This window comes from Schistocerca cancellata, chromosome 5 (genome assembly GCF_023864275.1).
Source record: "Schistocerca cancellata isolate TAMUIC-IGC-003103 chromosome 5, iqSchCanc2.1, whole genome shotgun sequence".
NCBI classification, from domain to species: Eukaryota; Metazoa; Arthropoda; class Insecta; order Orthoptera; family Acrididae; genus Schistocerca; species Schistocerca cancellata.
The window spans coordinates 636,359,983-636,380,598 of NC_064630.1; the positions used below are offsets into that span (position 1 = coordinate 636,359,983).

Consider the following 20,616-nt stretch of genomic DNA (forward strand, 5'->3'; position numbering starts at 1 on the left):
TGGACACGTTTACAGGAGAAAATAATACAATAAGATGGGGCTTAAGTAGTTAGCATAATGCTAACGAAACAATGTTGGCCTGATGTACTCGACGACCCCCTTTAGCTACACTGCATAAAGGATCGTCCTAAGAAATAACAAATTAAGATAAGCCTGAAGATGCCTATATAAGGTGAAACGCGTAGTTGATACATAAACGACTAAAACTGCAACCAAGACTGTTTTCAACAAATATCATATCCTTTAAATTCCAGAAAGTTTATTTTTGATACTTTTGGCATATGTGTATGAGAGACTGGTCTACATATAAATAGTATTAAATTTATATCAAAATTTAATAATGTACGTTGGCATGCTGAGAAGTAATATCTCCGAATTTTTCTGTTGAAACTCGGAAAGCTATTAAAGCAAAACAAATGTTATTAACTTTCTACATCTTTAATTTTCATGTCTACATACTTTTTGCTCAACGCAGTCACTCTGGCATCGAACATATTTCTCCCAGTTTTCCTAACTTCTGCCTCCGGAGCTCCATCACAATCAAAGTGAAGTCCTTGAAGGTATTAAGTTTTGGAAACAGATGTAAATTAGATGGACCAAGTCGGGACCGTGGGTAGGCAACCGGCGACTCACGGGCTGGGTCCAGCTCGCTATTGGTTTCAACGCGGAAGAAATTCGTGGGAGAGAGAGCAAGGCGCTGTAGTACACTCCTGGAAATGGAAAAAAGAACACATTGACACCGGTGTGTCAGACCCACCATACTTGCTCCGGACACTGCGAGAGGGCTGTACAAGCAATGATCACACGCACGGCACAGCGGACACACAAGGAACAGCGGTGTTGGCCGTCGTATGGCGCTAGCTGCGCAGCATTTGTGCACCGCCGCCGTCAGTGTCAGCCAGTTTGCCGTGGCATACGGAGCTCCATCGCAGTCTTTAACACTGGTAGCATGCCGCGACAGCGTGGACGTGAACCGTATGTGCAGTTGACGGACTTTGAGCGAGGGCGTATAGTGGGCATGCGGGAGGCCGGGTGGACGTACCGCCGAATTGCTCAACACGTGGGGCGTGAGGTCTCCACAGTACATCGATGTTGTCGCCAGTAGTCGGCGGAAGGTGCACGTGCCCGTCGACCTGGGACCGGACCGCAGCGACGCACGGATGCACGCCAAGACCGTAGGATCCTACGCAGTGCCGTAGGGGACCGCACCGCCACTTCCCAGCAAATTAGGGACACTGTTGCTCCTGGGATATCGGCGAGGACCATTCGCAACCGTCTCCATGAAGCTGGGCTACGGTCCCGCACACCGTTAGGCCGTCTTCCGCTCACGCCCCAACATCGTCCAGCCCGCCTCCAGTGGTGTCGCGACAGGCGTGAATGGAGGGACGAATGGAGACGTGTCGTCTTCAGCGATGAGAGTCGCTTCTGCCTTGGTGCCAATGATGGTCATATGCGTGTTTGGCGCCGTGCAGGTGAGCGCCACAATCAGGACTGCATACGACCGAGGCACACAGGGCCAACACCTGGCATCATGGTGTGGGGAGCGATCTCCTACACTGGCCGTACACCACTGGTGATCGTCGAGGGGACACTGAATAGTGCACGGTACATCCAAACCGTCATCGAACCCATCGTTCTACCATTCCTAGACCGGCAAGGGAACTTGCTGTTCCAACAGGACAATGCACGTCCGCATGTATCCCGTGCCACCCAACGTGCTCTAGAAGGTGTAAGTCAACTACCCTGGCCAGCAAGATCTCCGGATCTGTCCTCCATTGAGCATGTTTGGGACTGGATGAAGCGTCGTCTCACGCGGTCTGCACGTCCAGCACGAACGCTGATCCAACTGAGGCGCCAGGTGGAAATGGCATGGCAAGCCGTTCCACAGGACTACATCCAGCATCTCTACGATCGTCTCCATGGGAGAATAGCAGCCTGCATTGCTGCGAAAGGTGGATATACACTGTACTAGTGCCGACATTGTGCATGCTCTGTTGCCTGTGTCTATGTGCCTGTGGTTCTGTCAGTGTGATGTATCTGACCCCAGGAATGTGTCAATAAAGTTTCCCCTTCCTGGGACAATGAATTCACGGTGTTCTTATTTCAATTTCCAGGAGTGTATTTTGCAACGGATGTTTTTAACCTAGCTATAGTAAAAATATTGTAAGCGAATAAAAAACATTCATTGTGCATAAATAAAAGTAAACATGTGAAGAAAGGCTCAATATAAATGAATTTACCCTCACAAACGGATGATTTGAGGCTCAGTCAGTTGTCGTGGCGTATCGGGAATTGGGTTAATACGTATCGCTGTGTTTCCCCATAAACGTTAAACGTCAAGAACGCTATAGTTTTGACTTCATCGTTGTGTCACGTAAGGACTCGGCTCATAAGCTAATATTAGTATGTGACTCACCGCAGGTGTCACCATAGATTGCCCATGCTTGGATAGAGGATGATCGATGACAGCAAACGCAAGGTGTAGGATTCAAAAATGTGTGTGAAATCTTATGGGACTTAACTGCTAAGGTCATCAGTTCTTAAACTTACACACTACTTAACCTAAATTATCCTAAGGACAAACACACACACCCATGCCCGAGGGAGGACTCGAACCTCCGCCAGGACCAGCCGCACAGTCCATGACTGTAGCGCCTTAGATCGCTAAGCTAAAGGGTGTAGGATTGTTGCACATCTTACAGCACTCATATGCTATGTAGTATTGTCATGCTGAAGGAGAGGGTGGGCATGTGTGGACGAAATCTATTACAGCATGATGTCCCTCACGTTCTGCCATAGTTACGTCACACACCGCCGTGTTACACGCTACAATTCGGAGGCGTGTTGTGGCAGAGGGCTGTAAATAAGTAGACATGAAGAATAAAGGCGCAGAATAGCAGTAACATTGGTTTTATTTAAAAAGTCTTAATAGGCTTCACAAAAAAAAGGCGGAGGAAATATTTTCAAGCACGCCCTCGTATATTAGACTTCCTTAAAATCATAAAAATGCTGAAAGTGGTACAATTTGAGACTTTATTCTACATGACTGTTGGTAACGACTGTGTGGAAGAATACGACCAGTAGTGAAGAATAAAATATTCATGCAAATAACACAGCCTCAGTGGTGCCACGAAGGCTTTGAATCAACAAATTACATATATAAGCTATTGCAAACTTTAATTCTGTCAGAGACAGCATAGGACTTGGAAGAGCAGCTGAACCTAAGGATATCACACACATCCGAGCCCGAGGCAGGATTCGAACCTGAGATTGTAGCTGTTGCATGGTTCCAGACTGAAGCGCCTAGAACCGCTCGGCCATAGCGGCCAGCCAAGATGAACATCAAGGAAAGCAAAACAAAGGTAATGGAATGTAGTAGAATCAAATAAGATGACGCTGACGGAACTAGATGAGGGAACGAGACACTTTAAGTAGTGGACAACTTTTGCTATTCGGACAGCAAAGTAACTGATGGTGGTCGGAGTAGAGAGGATATAAAATGTAGAGTGGCAGTAACAAGAAAAGCGTTTCTGTAGAAGAGAAGATTGAAGTGTTACGAAGTCTTTTCTGAAAGTGTTTGTAGGGATTGTAGCCATGTATGGAAGCGAAACGTGGACGATAAACAGTTTACAGAAGAAGAATGAAATGTAGTGCTACAGAAGGAGGCTGAAGATTAGATGGGTAGACCACGTAAGTAAAGAGAAGGTACTGAAAAGGATTGGGGAGGAAAGAAAGGAGGGAAATAAGTGACACGACTAGAAGAAGGGATTAGTTGATAGGAGACAGCCTGACACATTAAGGGATCACCATTTTAGTACTGGAGGAAAGTGTGGGAGATAAAAATCGTAGCGAGAGACCAAGATATGAATACAGTAAGCAGATTCAAAATGATTTAACCTGCAGTAGTTATTTGGAGATGCACAGGCTTGCACAGGATAGAGTAGCATGGAGAGCTCCATCAAACCACTCTTCGGACTGAAGACCACAACAACAACAACAACAATAACAAGCTTTAAATGGAAAATAAAATCTTCCTCCCTCCCCTCCTCCACCTGCCTCCCCCCCCCCCCCGACCCCGCTCGAATTTCTTGGAAAACCCACAGATTCTCACTTAAATCATAATGTATGTGCTTTGAAGTAATGTGTTAAAGTGGGATGCAGCTCACCGTCGTTGGAGTCGTACAGGTAGACGACGCTGGTCCAGCCGTAGTACCTCACCACGTCGATGATGGCCTGGTGGTAGTCGGGCCGCATGCTGAGCGCGTAGTCCAGCAGGCCGGACGTTGGGGCCAACGCCTAGAACAGACAACGAGCAGTACGTTGTAGCTGGCAGTGGTCCCCAGGGACAAAAACGAAAAGTATTCAATTGTGGTAGAGTAATGACCCTAAACGATTTTAGGGTAATAATCTCTATCATCAGTATCCGACCACATTTTAATGGTTATTAGGTTATTAGGTCAACGTCACCTTCACCAACATAACAACCGTACGCTGTCTTTGGAGAAAGGCATTGTAAACACTGCGAAGTTTTACAAGACACTTATTCACAACCACTTTTCGATCATTAATCATCTACACAGTGGAAAATATACTGCGGTAACTTGACATGTCATACGTGCTAGCTAACGTCCACTGCAGTCCAGAGTTTTGAAGGCTTTCTACGTGTGAAGGCAATGTCAGAAGAAAGATGCAGACACAACTTTAACTATATATGACGGTAATATCTGTTCCCGAAAGAACAGTTACAGTGGATGACCATGCAGCTTTGCTAGAAATGAAATGATAATTAAATGCACACCCTAGCTGCAAACAGGCGTTGATGAACTTTATTGGGAACATGTTGAAAATGTGTGCCCCGACCGGGACTCGAACCCGGGATCTCCTGCTTACATGGCAGACGCTCTATCCATCTGAGCCACCGCGGGCACAGAGGATAGTGCGTCTGCAGGGACTTATCCGTTGCACGCTCCCCGTGAGACCCACATTCCCAACATGTCCACACCACTACATTCGTAGTGCGCCTAATAGATGTTTGCCCATCATACTCATTACTCGTGGCAGATTAATCTACGAAGTCCCGTACGAGTTCGGGCATAGCGTGTGCGTTCGCACAAGGTCAATGGCCGGGAAGCCATATTTTTTAACTATATATGTTGGGAATGTGGATCTCACGGGGAGCGTGCAAGGGATAAGTCCCTGCAGACGCACTATCCTCTGTGGCCGCGGTGGCTCAAATTTGCTTTATTACTTTTAAATGTCAGTTGAAAATTATGTACTACTGTGGAATGTTATGACTAATAAAATATTTTAACATTAAAAAAAAAAAAAAAAAAAAAAAAAAAAAAAGATGGATAGAGCGTCTGCCATGTAAGCAGGAGATCCCAGGTTCGAGTCCCGGTCGGGGCACACATTTTCAACATGTCCCCAATGAAGTTCATCAACGCCTGTTTGCAGCCAGGGTGTCGATTTAATTATCATTTCAGACACAGCTTTGTTCTGAAAATTCTGAGAAGTTCACCAGATTCACTACAGTCAATTTTTACTTTTCTATTTAAGTATTTTTGTGCCAATCCAGTGTTTGCAGTCAGCACTTCCAATCTGCAGTAAATATGTGATAGTTTCTTCTGCCTTATTTGTTGATCACAGTCCACGGGTACTGTCGGTTTATAGTATCCAACGAGCACAATAATTAGCCATCTGACACGTCACCAACGTCAAGTGTTCTCCTTCTTGAGAGCGCGGGGATGACTTGTATCCCGCCGGCCGTCGTGGCCGATCGGTCCTGGGCGCTTCAGTCCGGAACCGCGAGACCGCTACGGTTTCAGGTTCGAATCCTGCCTCGGGTATGGATGTGTGTGATGTCCTTAGGTTAGTTAGGTTTAGGTAGTTCTAAGTTCTAGGGGACTGATGACCTGAGATGTAAAGTTCCATAGTGCTCAGAGCCACTTGAACCATTCATATCCCATCCCTCGCGGGCAGCTCCCTCCGCGGCCCGCGCTCGCGGCCGCGAATCGGCGCTCAGGGAGACGCTAGCATCGGCGTCTGAGGTAACACAGGTTTAATTTCTCTGTCCGCCCTGGTCTCCAGATACATTTGTTTGCTGATAGTTTTCTTAATTAAACTCAGTATTGGTTCCAAAATATTGCTAAGATTATAGCTACATTCTCGATTGATAAGATTATCCCTCGTGCGAATTTCTACGACCTCCCTGACGACACTGTCCAAGTTTTAGGAAGTCTGTGCCAGTCTCATGGTTGATTCGTACCCCATCGCGTCATTCTCAAACAAACAGTTCTCTGACACTGCTGACATGTCGGGATACGTTGGGTGTGCCTCTCGTGTTCTCGGCAACGATCTTAGACGGTGCTCACTGTCTGTCCAATATATGTCTTTACAGATTGTCACAGAATCTGGTGTACGCCGGCCAACCGCAAACCGAAATCATCTTTGACAGTTCAGAATAATGCTAGTGTTTCACTTGACAGGCACTCGGTGTTTCTTCAATATGTGTACGATTTTTTTCGACAGTGCCCTACTGTACGGTATAAAGGTAGTGACTGCCTTTACCTCAGTGACTTATTTCACAGGCTATTCTGTTATGGTGGGGCGGAGAGCGCGCCTAATCTGTCATTCTGCGCACCCACTTTTTTGGAACACAGTTCTGAGGTGTTCCAGCTCAGACTTTCTGAGTGTGAAACATTGCATCCCCTACATACTAGTTTTTTAGTACCCCATTTCTCTGCGTAGCATAGTGGCAGCTGTCTGCATGAAAATACAGGTCAGTGAGACTTTTCTTCCAATAAACACCGTGGCCCAGTGTACCATCAGCTCCTCTCTTGAAGATTACGTCCAGGAATGGTAATCATCCTGCTAATTCGGTCAAAATAATGAATTCGATGCTAGAACATATGGAGTTCAGATGCGTAAGGAAGTCATTTGCATAAAAGGGAAAAAAGTGGATTTGTTTTGGATGACGCCAGGACTTCATCCTCGAAGTACTTCATACACCGCAGGCACGAGTGGGCTCCCCATTGCGACTCCTTCCGTTTGAGCATGGTATTTACCATTAAACTAAAAATACTTTGAGGTCGAGACGCTAGGAAAGGTCGGTGATCTTCTCGTCGTTCTCACAACTAAGCTCTGGTGACACTCTAACGAAACGACGAAAAAACTCACCACAATATCTGAGTCTTCCACACTGACGTTGTCGAAGAAACTTACAAAATCCACAGAATTGTTGACTTGATGACGGCATTTCCCTCGTAAGGGCAAAGTATTTCCGTAGGGTATTTTGCCAGCAAATATGTAGGTACCCTAATGTTACTAACAGTGGGGCGGAACGGCACCCCTTCTTTGTGGAATGCTGGGCGTCCATAAAGCCTTAGCTCGAGGTAACTTTTCTTGGCGACACCCTCTGGTAAATCTGTGTTCTTGAGAAGAGTCCTAGTCTTATCTCCATCTTCTTTGTGGGGTCAGCGTTGATTTTTCTGTAGGAGTCGTCATACAGCATGTTCTGCATCTTATCAATGTACTCCTTGCGGGAAAGGACAACACTAGTATAGCCTTGTTGCGTAAACATTGAATCTGTTGTATACAGATAAACAGAAAACCCACCGCCAACCAGAAGAGCTGCAGAACAAGTTTCAACAATCGTTTCCTGAGTCATAATCCTAAGGGCTGCAAACTGCACAAAACCAGGGTTCCAGAAACTCAACGATTAATCTGCGATGAGATGCTCAGTAACTCAGTTCGTTAGCGCATTTGACGATGGCGACATGTCTGACCACCGAAATACTGTTCCCATAGGACACCATGAACCTGCAGTAAACCCGTGGACTAAAAGCGAAATGTAATTTCTCGCTATCATTGGTTGCATGAAACTACAATCATGCTCATAAATTAAGGATAATGCTGATACATGGAGAAACAAAGCTCTGGTGGGCGGTTTACGGGTTTAAATCACCTCGGTGTATGACCACGCGACGCGTTTGACCTGCGGTCGTCGCAAGGTAGCGCTGGCAGCAGTCTACATACGCAGAGGTGTGTTGGTCCATGTCAGAGAACGGTGCAGCGAGTAAGTGTGCAGGCGTTTTCAGACGTGCTAATGGTGACTGTGTATTGAAAATGGCTCAAAGAACACATATTGATGACGTTATGAGGGTTAGAATACTAGGGCGACTGGAGGCTTGTCAAACACAGCAAATCGTAGCATGGGCCCTCCGTGTACCACAAAGTGTGATCTCAAGATTATGGCGACGATTACAGCAGACAGGAAACGTGTCCAGCCGCTACAGTACGGGACGTCCACTGCGTAGAACACCACAAGAACGATATCTCACCACCAGTGCCCGCAGACGGCCACGGAGTTCTGTAGGTAGCCTTCCTCGGCACCTTACCTCAGCCACTGGAACACCTGTTTCCAGACAGACAGTCTACAGACGACTCAACAGACATGGTTTATTCGCCCAGAGCCCTGCAAGGTACATTCCACTGACCCTTGGTCACAGGAGAGTCCGTAAAGCCTGTTGTCAAGAACACTGTACATGGTCATTGGAACAGTGGTCGCTGGTTACGTTCACGGACGAGTCCACGTATGGTCTGAACAGTGATTCTCGCCGGATTTTGATCTGGCTTGAACCAGGAACCAGCAGCAAGTCGTATACTCTTAGCTCACTTATTTGTTACATAGTTTAATTCTTAATTTATTTGCGTGTTTTTGGGTACTTGCGTTGTTTAATTCATAAATTTCAGGCGTATTATAGTATTTGAGAGTTGTAGCATCTCGTTTTAGTACCTGAATAGTGAAAATTCGCTTAGTCTCCTTCTTCCGTCGAGCAGTGTGTCAGGAGTGCGCAAGGAGCAGCATTACTGCATCTACTAGGCAATCTTGTATTTTAATAACCATTTAAATTTTGTGTCGAACTGTTTGTGCTCTCTGTAGATTAGTTCAGACGTTCTTTGCACAACAGTATTTAGCATGGATAGGGACTGCGGCTGCTCTGTTCTGATGCAGGCTGAGTTGGCATCCCTTAGCTTCAGGCACTGTTGGTTTCGGTCACACAGCTTGAGGCTGTTGCCAATAGGCATCACTGTAGGGGTCCGGACTTGGGTTTGTCGGGGACGGCCAGCTCGTCCCATACATCCCCCGACCGAACTACGGCTGTGGCTGCCCGGGATACTGCCCACATTGAGGCTGACCCCTCACCCGTGGTAGAGTGGGAGGTCGTCTCAAGGTGTGGCAGGGGGCGAAAGACATTCCGGAGGGCTGAGCGGAAGGCCTCTCCAGTTTGTCTGACGAACCGGTTTCAGGCTCTGTCTCAGGCTGATACTGATCTTCGGCCTGACATGGCTGCTTGTCCTGTTCCAGAGGTTGCCCCTCAGTCTGCAAAATCCGGGCGGTTGCAGAGCGTGGCCTTACTGGTAGTTGGGAGCTCCAACGTCAGGCGCGTAATGGGGCCCCTTATGGATATGGTTGCAAGGCAGGGGAAGAAAACCAATGTGCACTCCGTGTGCATACCGGGGGGAGTCATTCCAGGTGTGGAAAGGGTCATTCTGGATGCCATGAAGGGTACAGGGTGCACCCACCTGCAGGTGGTCGCTCATGTCGGCACCAATGATGTGTGTCGCTAGGGATCGGAGGAAATCCTCTCTGGCTTCCGGCGGCTATCTGATTTGGTGAAGACTGCCAGTCTCGTTAGCGGGATGAAAGCAGAGCTCACCATCTGCAGCATCACCGATAGGACTGACTGCGGACTTTTGGTACAGAGCCGAATGGAGGGTCTGAATCAGAGGCTGAGACAGTTCTCCGACCGTGTGGGCTGCAGATTCCTCGACTTGCGCCATAGGGCGGTGGGGTTTCGGGTTCCGCTGCATAGGTCAGGAGTCCACTACACCCAGCAGTCGGCTACACGGGTAGCAGCATCACCGATAGGACTGACTGCGGACTTTTGGTACAGAGCCGAATGGAGGGTCTGAATCAGAGGCTGAGACAGTTCTCCGACCGTGTGGGCTGCAGATTCCTCGACTTGCGCCATAGGGCGGTGGGGTTTCGGGTTCCGCTGCATAGGTCAGGAGTCCACTACACCCAGCAGTCGGCTACACGGGTAGCAGGGGTTGTGTGGCGTGGACTGGGCGGTTTTTTAGATTAGATGGCCTCGGGCAAGTACAAAAAGGGCAACAGCCTCAAAGGGTGCGGGGCAAAGTCAGGACATGCGGGGACCAAGCAGCAATCGGTATTGTAATTGTAAACTGTCGAAGTACCGGAACTTCAAGCGCTGATGGCTGATAGAAAGCACCTAAGCTGAAATCTTTATAGGTATGGAAAGCTGGCTGAAGCCAGAGATAAACTTTGCCGGACTTTCTACACAGGCACAGACGGTGTTTAGAAAGGATATATTGCATGCAACCGGTGGTGGCGTGTTTTTCGCTGTTAGTAGTAGTTTATCCTGTAGTGAAATAGAAGTGGATACTTCCTGTGAATTATTATGGGTGGAGGTTATACTCAACAACCGAGCTAGGTTAATAATTGGCTCCTTTTACCGGCCTACCGACTCAGCAGCATTAGTGGCAGAACAGCTGAGAGAAAATCTGGAATGCGTTTCACATAAATTTCCTCAGCATGTTATAGACTTGGGTGGAGATTTCAATTTACCAGATATAGCCTGGGACAGTCAGATGTTTAGGACGGGTTGTAAAGACAGGGCATCGAGTGACGTTATACTGAGTGCACTATCCGAAAATTACCTCGAGCAATTAAACAGAGAACCGAATCCTGGAGATAACATCTTGGACCTACTGATAACAAACAGACCAGAACTTTACGACTCTGTAAGCGCAGAACAGGGAATCAGTGATCATAAGGCCGTTGCAGTATCCCTGAATATGGAAGTAAATAGGAATATAAATAAAGGGAGGAAGTTTTATCTGTTTAGCAAGAGTAATAGGAGGCAGATTTCAGACTACCTAACAGGTCAAAACGAAAATTTCTGTTAAGACACTGGCACTGTTGAGTGTTTATGGAAAAAGTTCAAGGCAATCGTAAAATGCGTTTTAGACGGGTAGGTGCCGAGTAAAACTGTGAGGGACGGGAAAAACCCACCGTGGTTCAACAACAAAGTTAGGAAACTAGTGCGAAAGCAAAGAGAGCTTCACTGCAAGTTTAAACGCAGCCAAAACCTCTCAAACAGAAGCTAAACGATGTCAAAGTTAGCGTAAGGAGGTCTATGCGTGAAGCGTTCAGTGAATTCGAAAGTAAAATTCTATGTACCGACTTGACAGAAAATCCTAGGAAGTTCTGGTCTTACGTTAAATCAGTAAGTGGATCGAAATAGCATATCCAGAAACTCTGGGATGATGGCATTGAAACAGAAGATGACACGCGTAAAGCTGAAATACTAAACACCTTTTTCCAAAGCTATTTCACAGGGAAAGACCGCACTGCAGTTCCTTCTCTAAATCCTCGCATGAACGAAAAAATGAACGAAAAAATGGCTGACATCGAAATAAGTGTCCAAGGAATAGAAAAGCAACTGAAATCACTCAACAGAGGAAAGTCCACTGGACCTGACGGCATACCAATTCGATTCTACACAGAGTACGCGAAAGAACTTGCCCCCATTCTAACAGCCGTGTACCGCAAGTCTCTAGAGGAAAGGAAGGTTCAAAATGATTGGAAAAGAGCCAGGTAGTCCCAGTTTTCAAGAAGGGTCGTCGAGCAGATGCGCAAAACTATAGGCCTATATGTCTGGCATCGATCTGTTGTAGAATTTTAGAACAGGTTTTTTGCTCGCGTATCATGTCATTTCTGGAAACCCAAAATCTACTCTGTAGGAATCAACATGGATTCCGGAAACAGCGATCGTGTGAGACTCAACTCGCTTTATTTGTTCATGAGACCCAGAAAATACTAGATACAGGCTCCCAGGGAGATGCTATTTTCCTTGACTTCCGGAAGGCGTTCGATACAGTTCCTCACTGTCTCCTGATAAACAAGGCAAGAGCCTATGGAATATCAGACCAGCTGCGTGGCAGCATGTTGTTCTCAATGGAGAGATGAATAGACGTTAAAGTAACCTCAGGCGTGCCACAGGGGAGTGCTAGGAGACCATTGCTTTTCACAATATATATAAATGTCCTCGTAGATAGTGTCGGAAGTTCCATGCGGATTTTCGCGGATGATGCTGTAGTATACAGAGAAGTTGCAGCATTAGAAAATTGCAGCGAAATGCAGGAAGATCTGCAGCGGATAGGCACTTGGTGTAGGGAGCGGCAACGGACCCTTAATATAGACAAATGTAATGTATTCCGAATACATAGAAAGAAGGATCCTTTATTGTATGATTATATGATAAAGGAACAAACACTGGTAGCAGTTACTTCTGTAAAATATCTGGGCGTATGCGTACGGAACGATTTGAAGTGGAATGATTATATAAAATTAATTGCTGGTAAGGCGGGTGCCAGGTTGATATTCATCGGGAGAGTCCTTAGAAAATGTGCTCCGTCAACAAAGTAGGTTGCTTACAAAACGCTCGTTCGCCCTATCTTTGAGTATTGCTCATCAGTGTGGGATGCGTACCAGGTCGGGTTGACGGAGGAGATAGAGAAGATCCAAAGAAGAGCGGCCCGTTTCGTCACAGGGTTATTTGGTAAGCGTGATAGCGTTACGGAGATGTTTAGCAAACTCAAATGGCAGACTCTTCAAGAGAGGCGCTCTGCATCGCGGTGTAGCTTGCTGTCAAGGTTTCGAGAGGATGCATTTCTGGATGAGGTATCGAATATGTTGCTTCGCCCTACTTATACCTCCAGAGGAGATTACGAATGTAAAATTAGAGAGATTCGAGCGTGCACGGAGGCTTTCCGGCAGTCGTTCTTCCCGCGAACCATACGCGAGTGGAACAGGAAAGGGAGGTAATGATAGTGGCACGTAAAGTGCCCTCCGCCACACACCGTTGGGTGGCTTGCGGATTATAAATGTAGATGTAGATGTAGATACCAACCCCTTAAAGTCCATGAAAGGGACCTATGGAGGTCGCGGTTTGATGGTGTGGGGTGATGCACGTACACCCCTGCATGTCTTTGACAGAGGAACTGTAACAGGTCAGGTGTATCGGGACGTCATTTTGCACCAGTATGTCCGCCTTTTCAGGGGTGCAGTGGTTCCACATTTCTCCTTATGAATGATAACGCTCGGCCCCACCGAGCTGCCATCGTGGAGGAGTGCCTTGAAACAGAAGATATAAGTCGAATAGAGTGACCTGCATGTTCTCCAGACCTAGACCCCATCGAGCCCGTCTGGGATGCTCTCGGTCGACGTATCACTGCACGTCTTCAAACCCCTAAGATACTTCAGAAGCACCGACAGGCACTGGTGCAAGAACAGGTGGCTATACCCCAACAGCGGCTCAATCACCTGATCCAGAATATCCCAACCCGTTGTGCGGCCTGTGTACGTGTCCATGGTGATCATATCCCATACTGATATCTGGGTAGATGCGCAAGAAACAGTTGAGTTTTGTAGCACATGTGTTTCGAGACTGTTTTCTGAACTTAGCACCAATATCGTGGACTTGCAGATGTGTGTCGTGTGTGTTCCCTATGTACCTATTCTATTAGCACCAGTTTTGTGTAGTGTCACGTGGTGTGCCACCACATTCTGCAATTATCCTTAATTTTTGAGCATGAGTGTATGTTCACACACTGGCTACACATTCTGTCACTTTACCATCCCTCGAGCAGTTTTCAATAGCACTTGGTTGCAGATTATAGGCGATAGAAACAGATTTTAAACGAAAAACAAATGGAAAGAAAAAGTAGGAACCTACAAAAAAAATCAGTACGATTGTGGACATGATGTGGTAAAGAACCAGAAAAAAATACATTTAAATCGGTTAACTCAATAAAGATAATAATCAGTCTCTTTACATGGTATTTATAAATAAAAAAAAATGATTCTGTAGCCTCGTATATGGTGCTGAATCGCGTCTTGTGCGGAAGTATCCACTAGTGCATGGCGAGTGCTGCGTATGAAACGTGTGTATTTCATTAGGATCGTTATGTTTGTTTGTTCGTATGTTGCTGTTGTTGTTGTTGTTGTTGTTGTTGTTGTTATTTGTGTGGCTATCATATGTGTTGAAGTACGAAATAATAGTGTAAGACCCGTGATTCGGGATCCAAACACATCAAGAAAGAATGCCAGACGGGGTATTGGAAGTGAACTGGCCAATTTTTTTGGCAGTTCTGCAACGGCAAATGGTTCGGGCGAGACGTTGAGTGCTCTGATTGTCGAGTCTGTCGGGTCTGTCGACTACCAAGTAATTCTAATTGGACTATAATCACGGGAGTTATGATCGGTATCACATGGCTCCGGTAGTCTGTAGCCAAAATGTTGTTATCGTTACGGCCGAGGAAACTGTAATATTTAAAACATGCTCCGCAATATTTGGAGCCACCAAGAACTCGCGAGAAATGGTTTTACATTAATAGACTTGTGCTTAACGTCCTGGTGAAAGAGTGTTTATCTATGTGAAACCTCAGAAAGGTTTATTAAGTAACTAAGTAACTTGCATTATTCTAAGAAGTATAATTAACTTTAAGTGACCTGGCTGCTGGTCACATTATTTGTTGTTCTAATATATACTGAACTTCTGTGAATACAAATGAGTCATGCGCAGCACGTCTTCATGCCGTTTATTGTTTGTCATCTTCTCCTACGGTACTGCCGCCTCGTTTCCTTATTCCATTTACTGGCAACACTAACTTCCTGCCTTACCTGCTCGTGAGTGGCAGCAGCAGCGCTTATCGATAAGTGCTCTGTCGTACCATTTCTGGAGCGACCGCTAGTATTTCCGAGTCGTCGTGTGTCTGGAGTTCAGTCGGGTTCGGAGCAGGAGTGAGGTCGTTCAGTCCGGGACGCAGCGCCAGTGAGGTGCGGACAGACAGTACTCGCCGACCGCTGGCGAGACACGTGAACTGTCCGGCGGAAGGAGATAGGAGTGGGACGACCGTTGGTTGGTCGTCTCATCGGGCGACGTGTTTTTGGTCTTTTGACCGTTTCTGGGCCTCGTGAGTTGGGCATCTTGCCGGACGTGGGTCGGTTCCTTCCTTGTGCAGAGATGTCGTGGCCAATGGGCAAGAGTTTGCTCTGCGTGGTTGGGTCCGAGATAGTGTGCCCGGGTCGCCGTGTCTCCGAGTTCCGAACGGACATTGAGTTGAGTCGGGTTGGAGCTGTAGTCAGCTTCGGACAGCCAAGACTCGCCCGACCTTTGCCGACACACGTAACATGAGTGGGAACGACCTGGGTTGGTCCTTCGGTCGGTCGTCTCGTCGGACGACATGTATTTGGCCGCCGACCGCTTGTGGAAACTCTCTGGCTGTTGATTGCTTTTACGATTGTTCGAATTCTTGTGCATGTGTGTTTACGTGTAAACCTGTGTAGGGTGTGTGATTTCCACTGACAAGGGAACCTCCCAATCGCACCCCCCTCAGATTTAGTTATTAGTAGGCACAGTGGATAGGCCTTGAAAAACTGAACACAGATCAATCGATAAAACAGGAAGAAGTTGTGTGGAACTACGAAAAAAATAAGCAAAATATACAGACTAAGTAGTCTATGTGCAGGATAGGCAACATCAAGGTTAGTATGAGCGCAGGAGCGCCTTGGTCCCGTGGTTAGCGTGAGCAGCTGCGGAACAAGAGGTCCTTGGTTCAAGTCTTAACTCGAGTGAAAAGTTTACTTTCTTTATTTTCGCAAAGTTATGATCTGTCCGTTCGTTCATTGACGTCTCTGTTCACTGTAATAAGTTTAGAGTTTGTGTATTGCGACCGCACCGCAAAACCGTGCCGTTAGTAGACGAAAGGACGTGCCTCTCCAATGGCAACCGAAAACGTTTGATCGCAAGGCCATAGGTCAACCGATTACTCCACAGGAAAACACGTCTGTTATATTCTATACGACACTGGTGACGGCATGTACGTCACATGACAGGAATATGTTGTCGACCCACCTAACTTGTACACTTGGCGAATGGGTAAAAAGATTCTTCTACCTTGCCCGATTTAGGTTTCCTTGTGAATGTGATATTCACTCCCAAAAAAGTGATGAAAACGTAAGAGTTTGTCATATAAACTGCAACAAATGAATGGAACAGTTTCACAGTTGCACAGTTTTCCCTGTGCTCTGTTTAAACATGTTTTTAACGTTTTCAAATTTTTCTGTGTGTAGACCGTCGAATTTTGCATATGTCCAAGCAAATCTGAACATGTCCTGGAATTTTGGAGAGCGAATTTGATTATGTGTGAGTGCCTGAACTTTGATAATTGTTTGAAAATAAAAAAATTAAACTTTCCACTCGAGGGAAGACTTGAACCAAGGACCTCTCGTTCCGCAACTGCTCACGCTAACAACGGGACCACGATGTTCCTGCGCTCACACTCTCCTTGGTGTTGCCTATCTTACGCATAGACTACTCAGACTGTATATTTTGCTTATTTTTTTCATAGTTCCACACAACTTCTTCCTCTTTTCTCGATTTATCTGTGTTCAGTTTTTGAAGACCTATCCACTGTGCACTCTTATAACTAAATCTGAGAGGGGTGCGATGGGGAGGTTCCCTTGTATGCAGATAACTACTGTCTGCGTACAGGAAAAGGCAGTTGGTCGGTTGTGACAGGGGGAATTGACTAGGTTTTTGGCTGGTTCTTCAGCCGTCCCTATGTCATGTTGAAACTCGATTGTTTAGTGTTACGCTTGGCTGCCTGTCTCACCTGAACTGCCGGTCGGGGTGGCCGAGCGGTTCTAGGCGCTACAGTCTGGAACCGCGCGACCGCTACGGTTGCAGGTTCGAATCCTCCCTCGGGCATGGATGTGTGTGATGTCCTTAGGTTAGTTAGGTTCAAGTAGTTCCAGGTTCTAGGGGGCTGATGACCTCAGAAGTTAAGTCCCATAGTGCTCAGAGCCACTCGAACCATTTTTTCACCTAAACTCTTGTTAGTTTCCCCCCCAGGCCGACCCTTGGAGCACTTCTGAGCACCACAGTTTTTTGTTTGATTGTCATTTTATTTGGTTGCAGGTACTGTGCCAAGCCTTCAGCCGTGTATTAATATTGTCTGATTTATGTTTAGTATATGGCCTTCAGCCGAACTTCATAACAACTTTAAGATTAGGCCTTCACCCGTGTTTCATTTAAAATTCTTGTTGCTCTGTATTTAGGCCTTCAGCCACGTTTGTTTCAGAATCTGTGGTTTTAATACGTAAATCGTGGTCTCTACGGGCTCTCTGTAATTATCTTGAATTCTTGAAACGCCCTTCAGCCGTGTTCTGTAAATGTTTATCTTAAGGTTGTCTTTAATTATTCTTGATTAATTGTTTGGGCTTTCAGCCGACAAGATACTTCAAGTTTTATTAAGATATTTTTCTGCTGTACTGTCTAAATGCTTATCTTTAGAGTCTCTGTTTGGTTATGTGAAGAAAATATTTTTAATTGGGCTTTCAGCCGAAGAGTTGACTTGAATTTTCCTTAATATGGCCTTAAGCCGGAATTTGTAAATGCTTGGCTCTTAAAGAATTTCCTTAGCTGATCTGAAAAATTATTTCGGCCCTTAGCCGAGAAGATATTGTAATTTTACTTAAGTGAGGCCTTCAGCCGTTACTCTAAATCCTGGTGTCTTAAAAGCAATCAATTAACTTATTCTGGAAAAGTTACTTGGGACCTCAGCCGTGAATTTTAAAGAGAAAACTGTGCATTGGTCTGAGCAATGTAGTTGTGTGTGTTCTTGTATAACTAACAGTAATTTACCTTGGCCCCTTTCCACAACCTGATCCTCTCTGTCCTGCGAAACCAGATTTCGACAGAAATACCGATAAGTAAATATTCCGTTTTAGATTTGTGAGTTATATATCTTGCGTGTTTTGGTGTACGGTTAGCTGCTCTTAGTAATTGCTTGATGCGTATTTGCGTAATTGTTGCGTAATTGTTTCACTGTGTTGAAAATTTTACAAATTCATCCAGATCTGCAGGAAAAGATAGACTCGTATGACTGTGACCACTTTGACAGAGGGTGACTCTCGTACTATTAATGGCTGAGTATATTATCATCTGTATAAACTGAGTAATTTGTTGTTAACTTCATCTGCTCTTTTGCGAGTTGCCTCACTTGTAATTGTGTAACTGTGATCACATTGTCTTGAATTATCTTCCAGCATTAATTAGGCTTCGAGAAGCAGACATTTTTTACAGGCTGTATAAGTTATTATGAGCTACTCTCAGAATATTTTTCTGGGCTTTAAGCCATGTGTGGAAATTTAAATTTGAACAGCACTTTACTCGAGTATCCCTGGTTTAGGATTTTGTGAAAAAACGTAAAACCTAAAGATTTTAGGTAATTGCAGTTACAGCTAACTAAAGTTGGCCTTATTGAATCATATTTAAGTTTTAAATGAATTTCAGGATCAATTGATTATTCATTAGTTTTTGATGCTGTGGCCTTTACTCCCACTCTGAGGTGGGCCACACTGATTTTCTTTTTAATTTACTTTCTGAAAACTTATCTTACTTCAGAATAGTGTGTCCAAGATTTACTTTGAAAAAAAGTAAAGAACTTCAAATTACAGGTCAGTGGCGTTGAACAATATTTGTTCTTTTCATCCAAATGTTACAGCTATGGTCTAATCAGTTTTCATAACTTCTTTATTGTATTTTGAACCGGTGTGTAATAAAATCTTTTTGAAAATAAATCTTTTATTTTGGGCCCGGCAACTTACCACTCTCTAGCCGCTCCCTATCACTACGCATACACTCGTGAATATTCTAACTAGTGAATCATATCTGTCGTCTTTTACTATTGCAAGGTACTGGTAAGATCAGCTACGCAAAATTTCTCTTTTCTAATTTCCTAAATGAGAGAATAACTCTGCAAGTAGAGGCTACGTTTGCTTGCCTGCAACATGTGTCAAACACAAAATTTCTGATTAGAGGGCCAAATTTATTTAAATATTAATTAATTAAACTTATAAAAAGGCGCCACCTCACTGACCATTTGATGATTTAATAAAATACCAGTTAACATATTAGATATACAATAATCAGGATAAATTTCATTGAAACATTTCTGAGAGGAGGTGCAAAGTTACTGATTTTAACGATCCTGACTAGGGAGAGGAATAGCGCTGTGAGATGTAATAAAAAAGAATTTGGCAGTAATTAACATTTGTTTCCTCATTGACAGTAACTTGCACACATAAGTTACTTAGAATGCTAGCGCGTGAATATCGACACATGGTACATTATACAGGGGCAGCATCTGCACCGACGCATGTGGGGCAAGACTGCTAAATTACTTTCCACAGCTCGTGGTCGTGCGGTAGCATTCTCGCTTCCCGCGCCCGGGTTCGATTCCCGGCGGGGTCAGGGATTTTCTCTGCCTCGTGATGACTGGGTGTTATGTGCTGTCCTTAGGTTAGTTAGGTTTAAGTAGTTCTAAGTCCTAGGCGACTGATGACCATAGATGTTAAATCCCATAGTGCTCAGAGCCATTTGAACCATTTGCTAAATTACTGGATACGATTTATCGAGATCACACAAACCACGGTCACACTAATCACTCACACGACGAAAGATAGAATTTGGAGAAAAGCTTCCCTATTCCATATGTAAGCTCACTGGATCATAGCGCGACCGCCTTTAAGGGTCAATTTCAGAGAACAAGTCCACATCTAAAATTCCGTACAACACACTAATTCTGCAAAGGAGTTTACCGAATAAGAACACATCCATTCTGTCACGAAACTGAGGCTTCAGTTCGAGGACGAGAGGTGTTTATGTTGAACTAGAGCCTTATGGTTTACAAAGAAACACACGGGGTGCACAAGAGTACAGGCTACTAAGTCCCTGGGAATGAAACACAAAGTGGACGGTAAATGAAATAAAATTTAACGCAAGCATTCCACAAAGCACACGACACATTCATACATCATACGCTAAATTAACTAAAGCGGTACATCACGTGGTGGCACCGCTTATCCACACCAAGTTACAGTTTCACGAAAGATCTCATCTAATAAACTAAATACTACTTAAATTAACACCTTTCCCTGATTGAAATAGTTAGTGCTTCATGATTATCAATTTCATGCACCAGGGTGACTACCGGAAAATCAAATAAGGCTCCTACAGATTTCAACTCAGCGAACAGAGAAGTTACTCAGAGGGCCCTAGGGAAGTCAACGCCTAAATCCTCTCATCGGCCGGTTCCACATACGGTCGCACGATCGCACTCTGCTTAATACAGATGTTGGCGAAACTGCCTCTACACGTTCATAGAACCATGTAGCGGTTCACATGGAGCCCTTACATTCTGTTTGAGGAAACTATTTTGGCCACACTATAGTCGGGTTATCATCTGCGATAAAGACTTGGAACATCCATTGATGACCTAAAATAGACCAAAATATTAAGATTATTGTATTTCAGAAAAACCATTTGATACGATTCAAGTTTGAAATCCTGCTCACAAAAGTTCAGATAATATCATCAGAAATGTTTTGAAAGCTTCAGTGTTCTATCTTGAGTGATTTTTTTTTGTCATCAGTCTACTGACTGGTTTGATGCGGCCCGCCAC

General features: G+C 45.1%; 1 protein-coding gene and 1 non-coding gene across 2 annotated transcripts in view; both read right to left on the reverse strand.

Annotated features, from left to right (window-relative positions):
* LOC126188129 (glutamate receptor 1-like) overlaps nt 1–20,616 on the reverse strand; it is a 559,761-nt gene that overhangs the window by 229,829 nt on the left and 309,316 nt on the right. Inside the window, exon 4 of the mRNA XM_049929607.1 lies at nt 4,167–4,296. Within this exon, the coding sequence (XP_049785564.1) occupies nt 4,167–4,296 (130 nt within the window). The remainder of the gene's footprint in view (nt 1–4,166; nt 4,297–20,616) is intronic.
* On the reverse strand, nt 4,852–4,926 carry Trnat-ugu (transfer RNA threonine (anticodon UGU)). Its single transcript has one exon. It is a non-coding gene; the product is annotated as a tRNA-Thr (tRNA).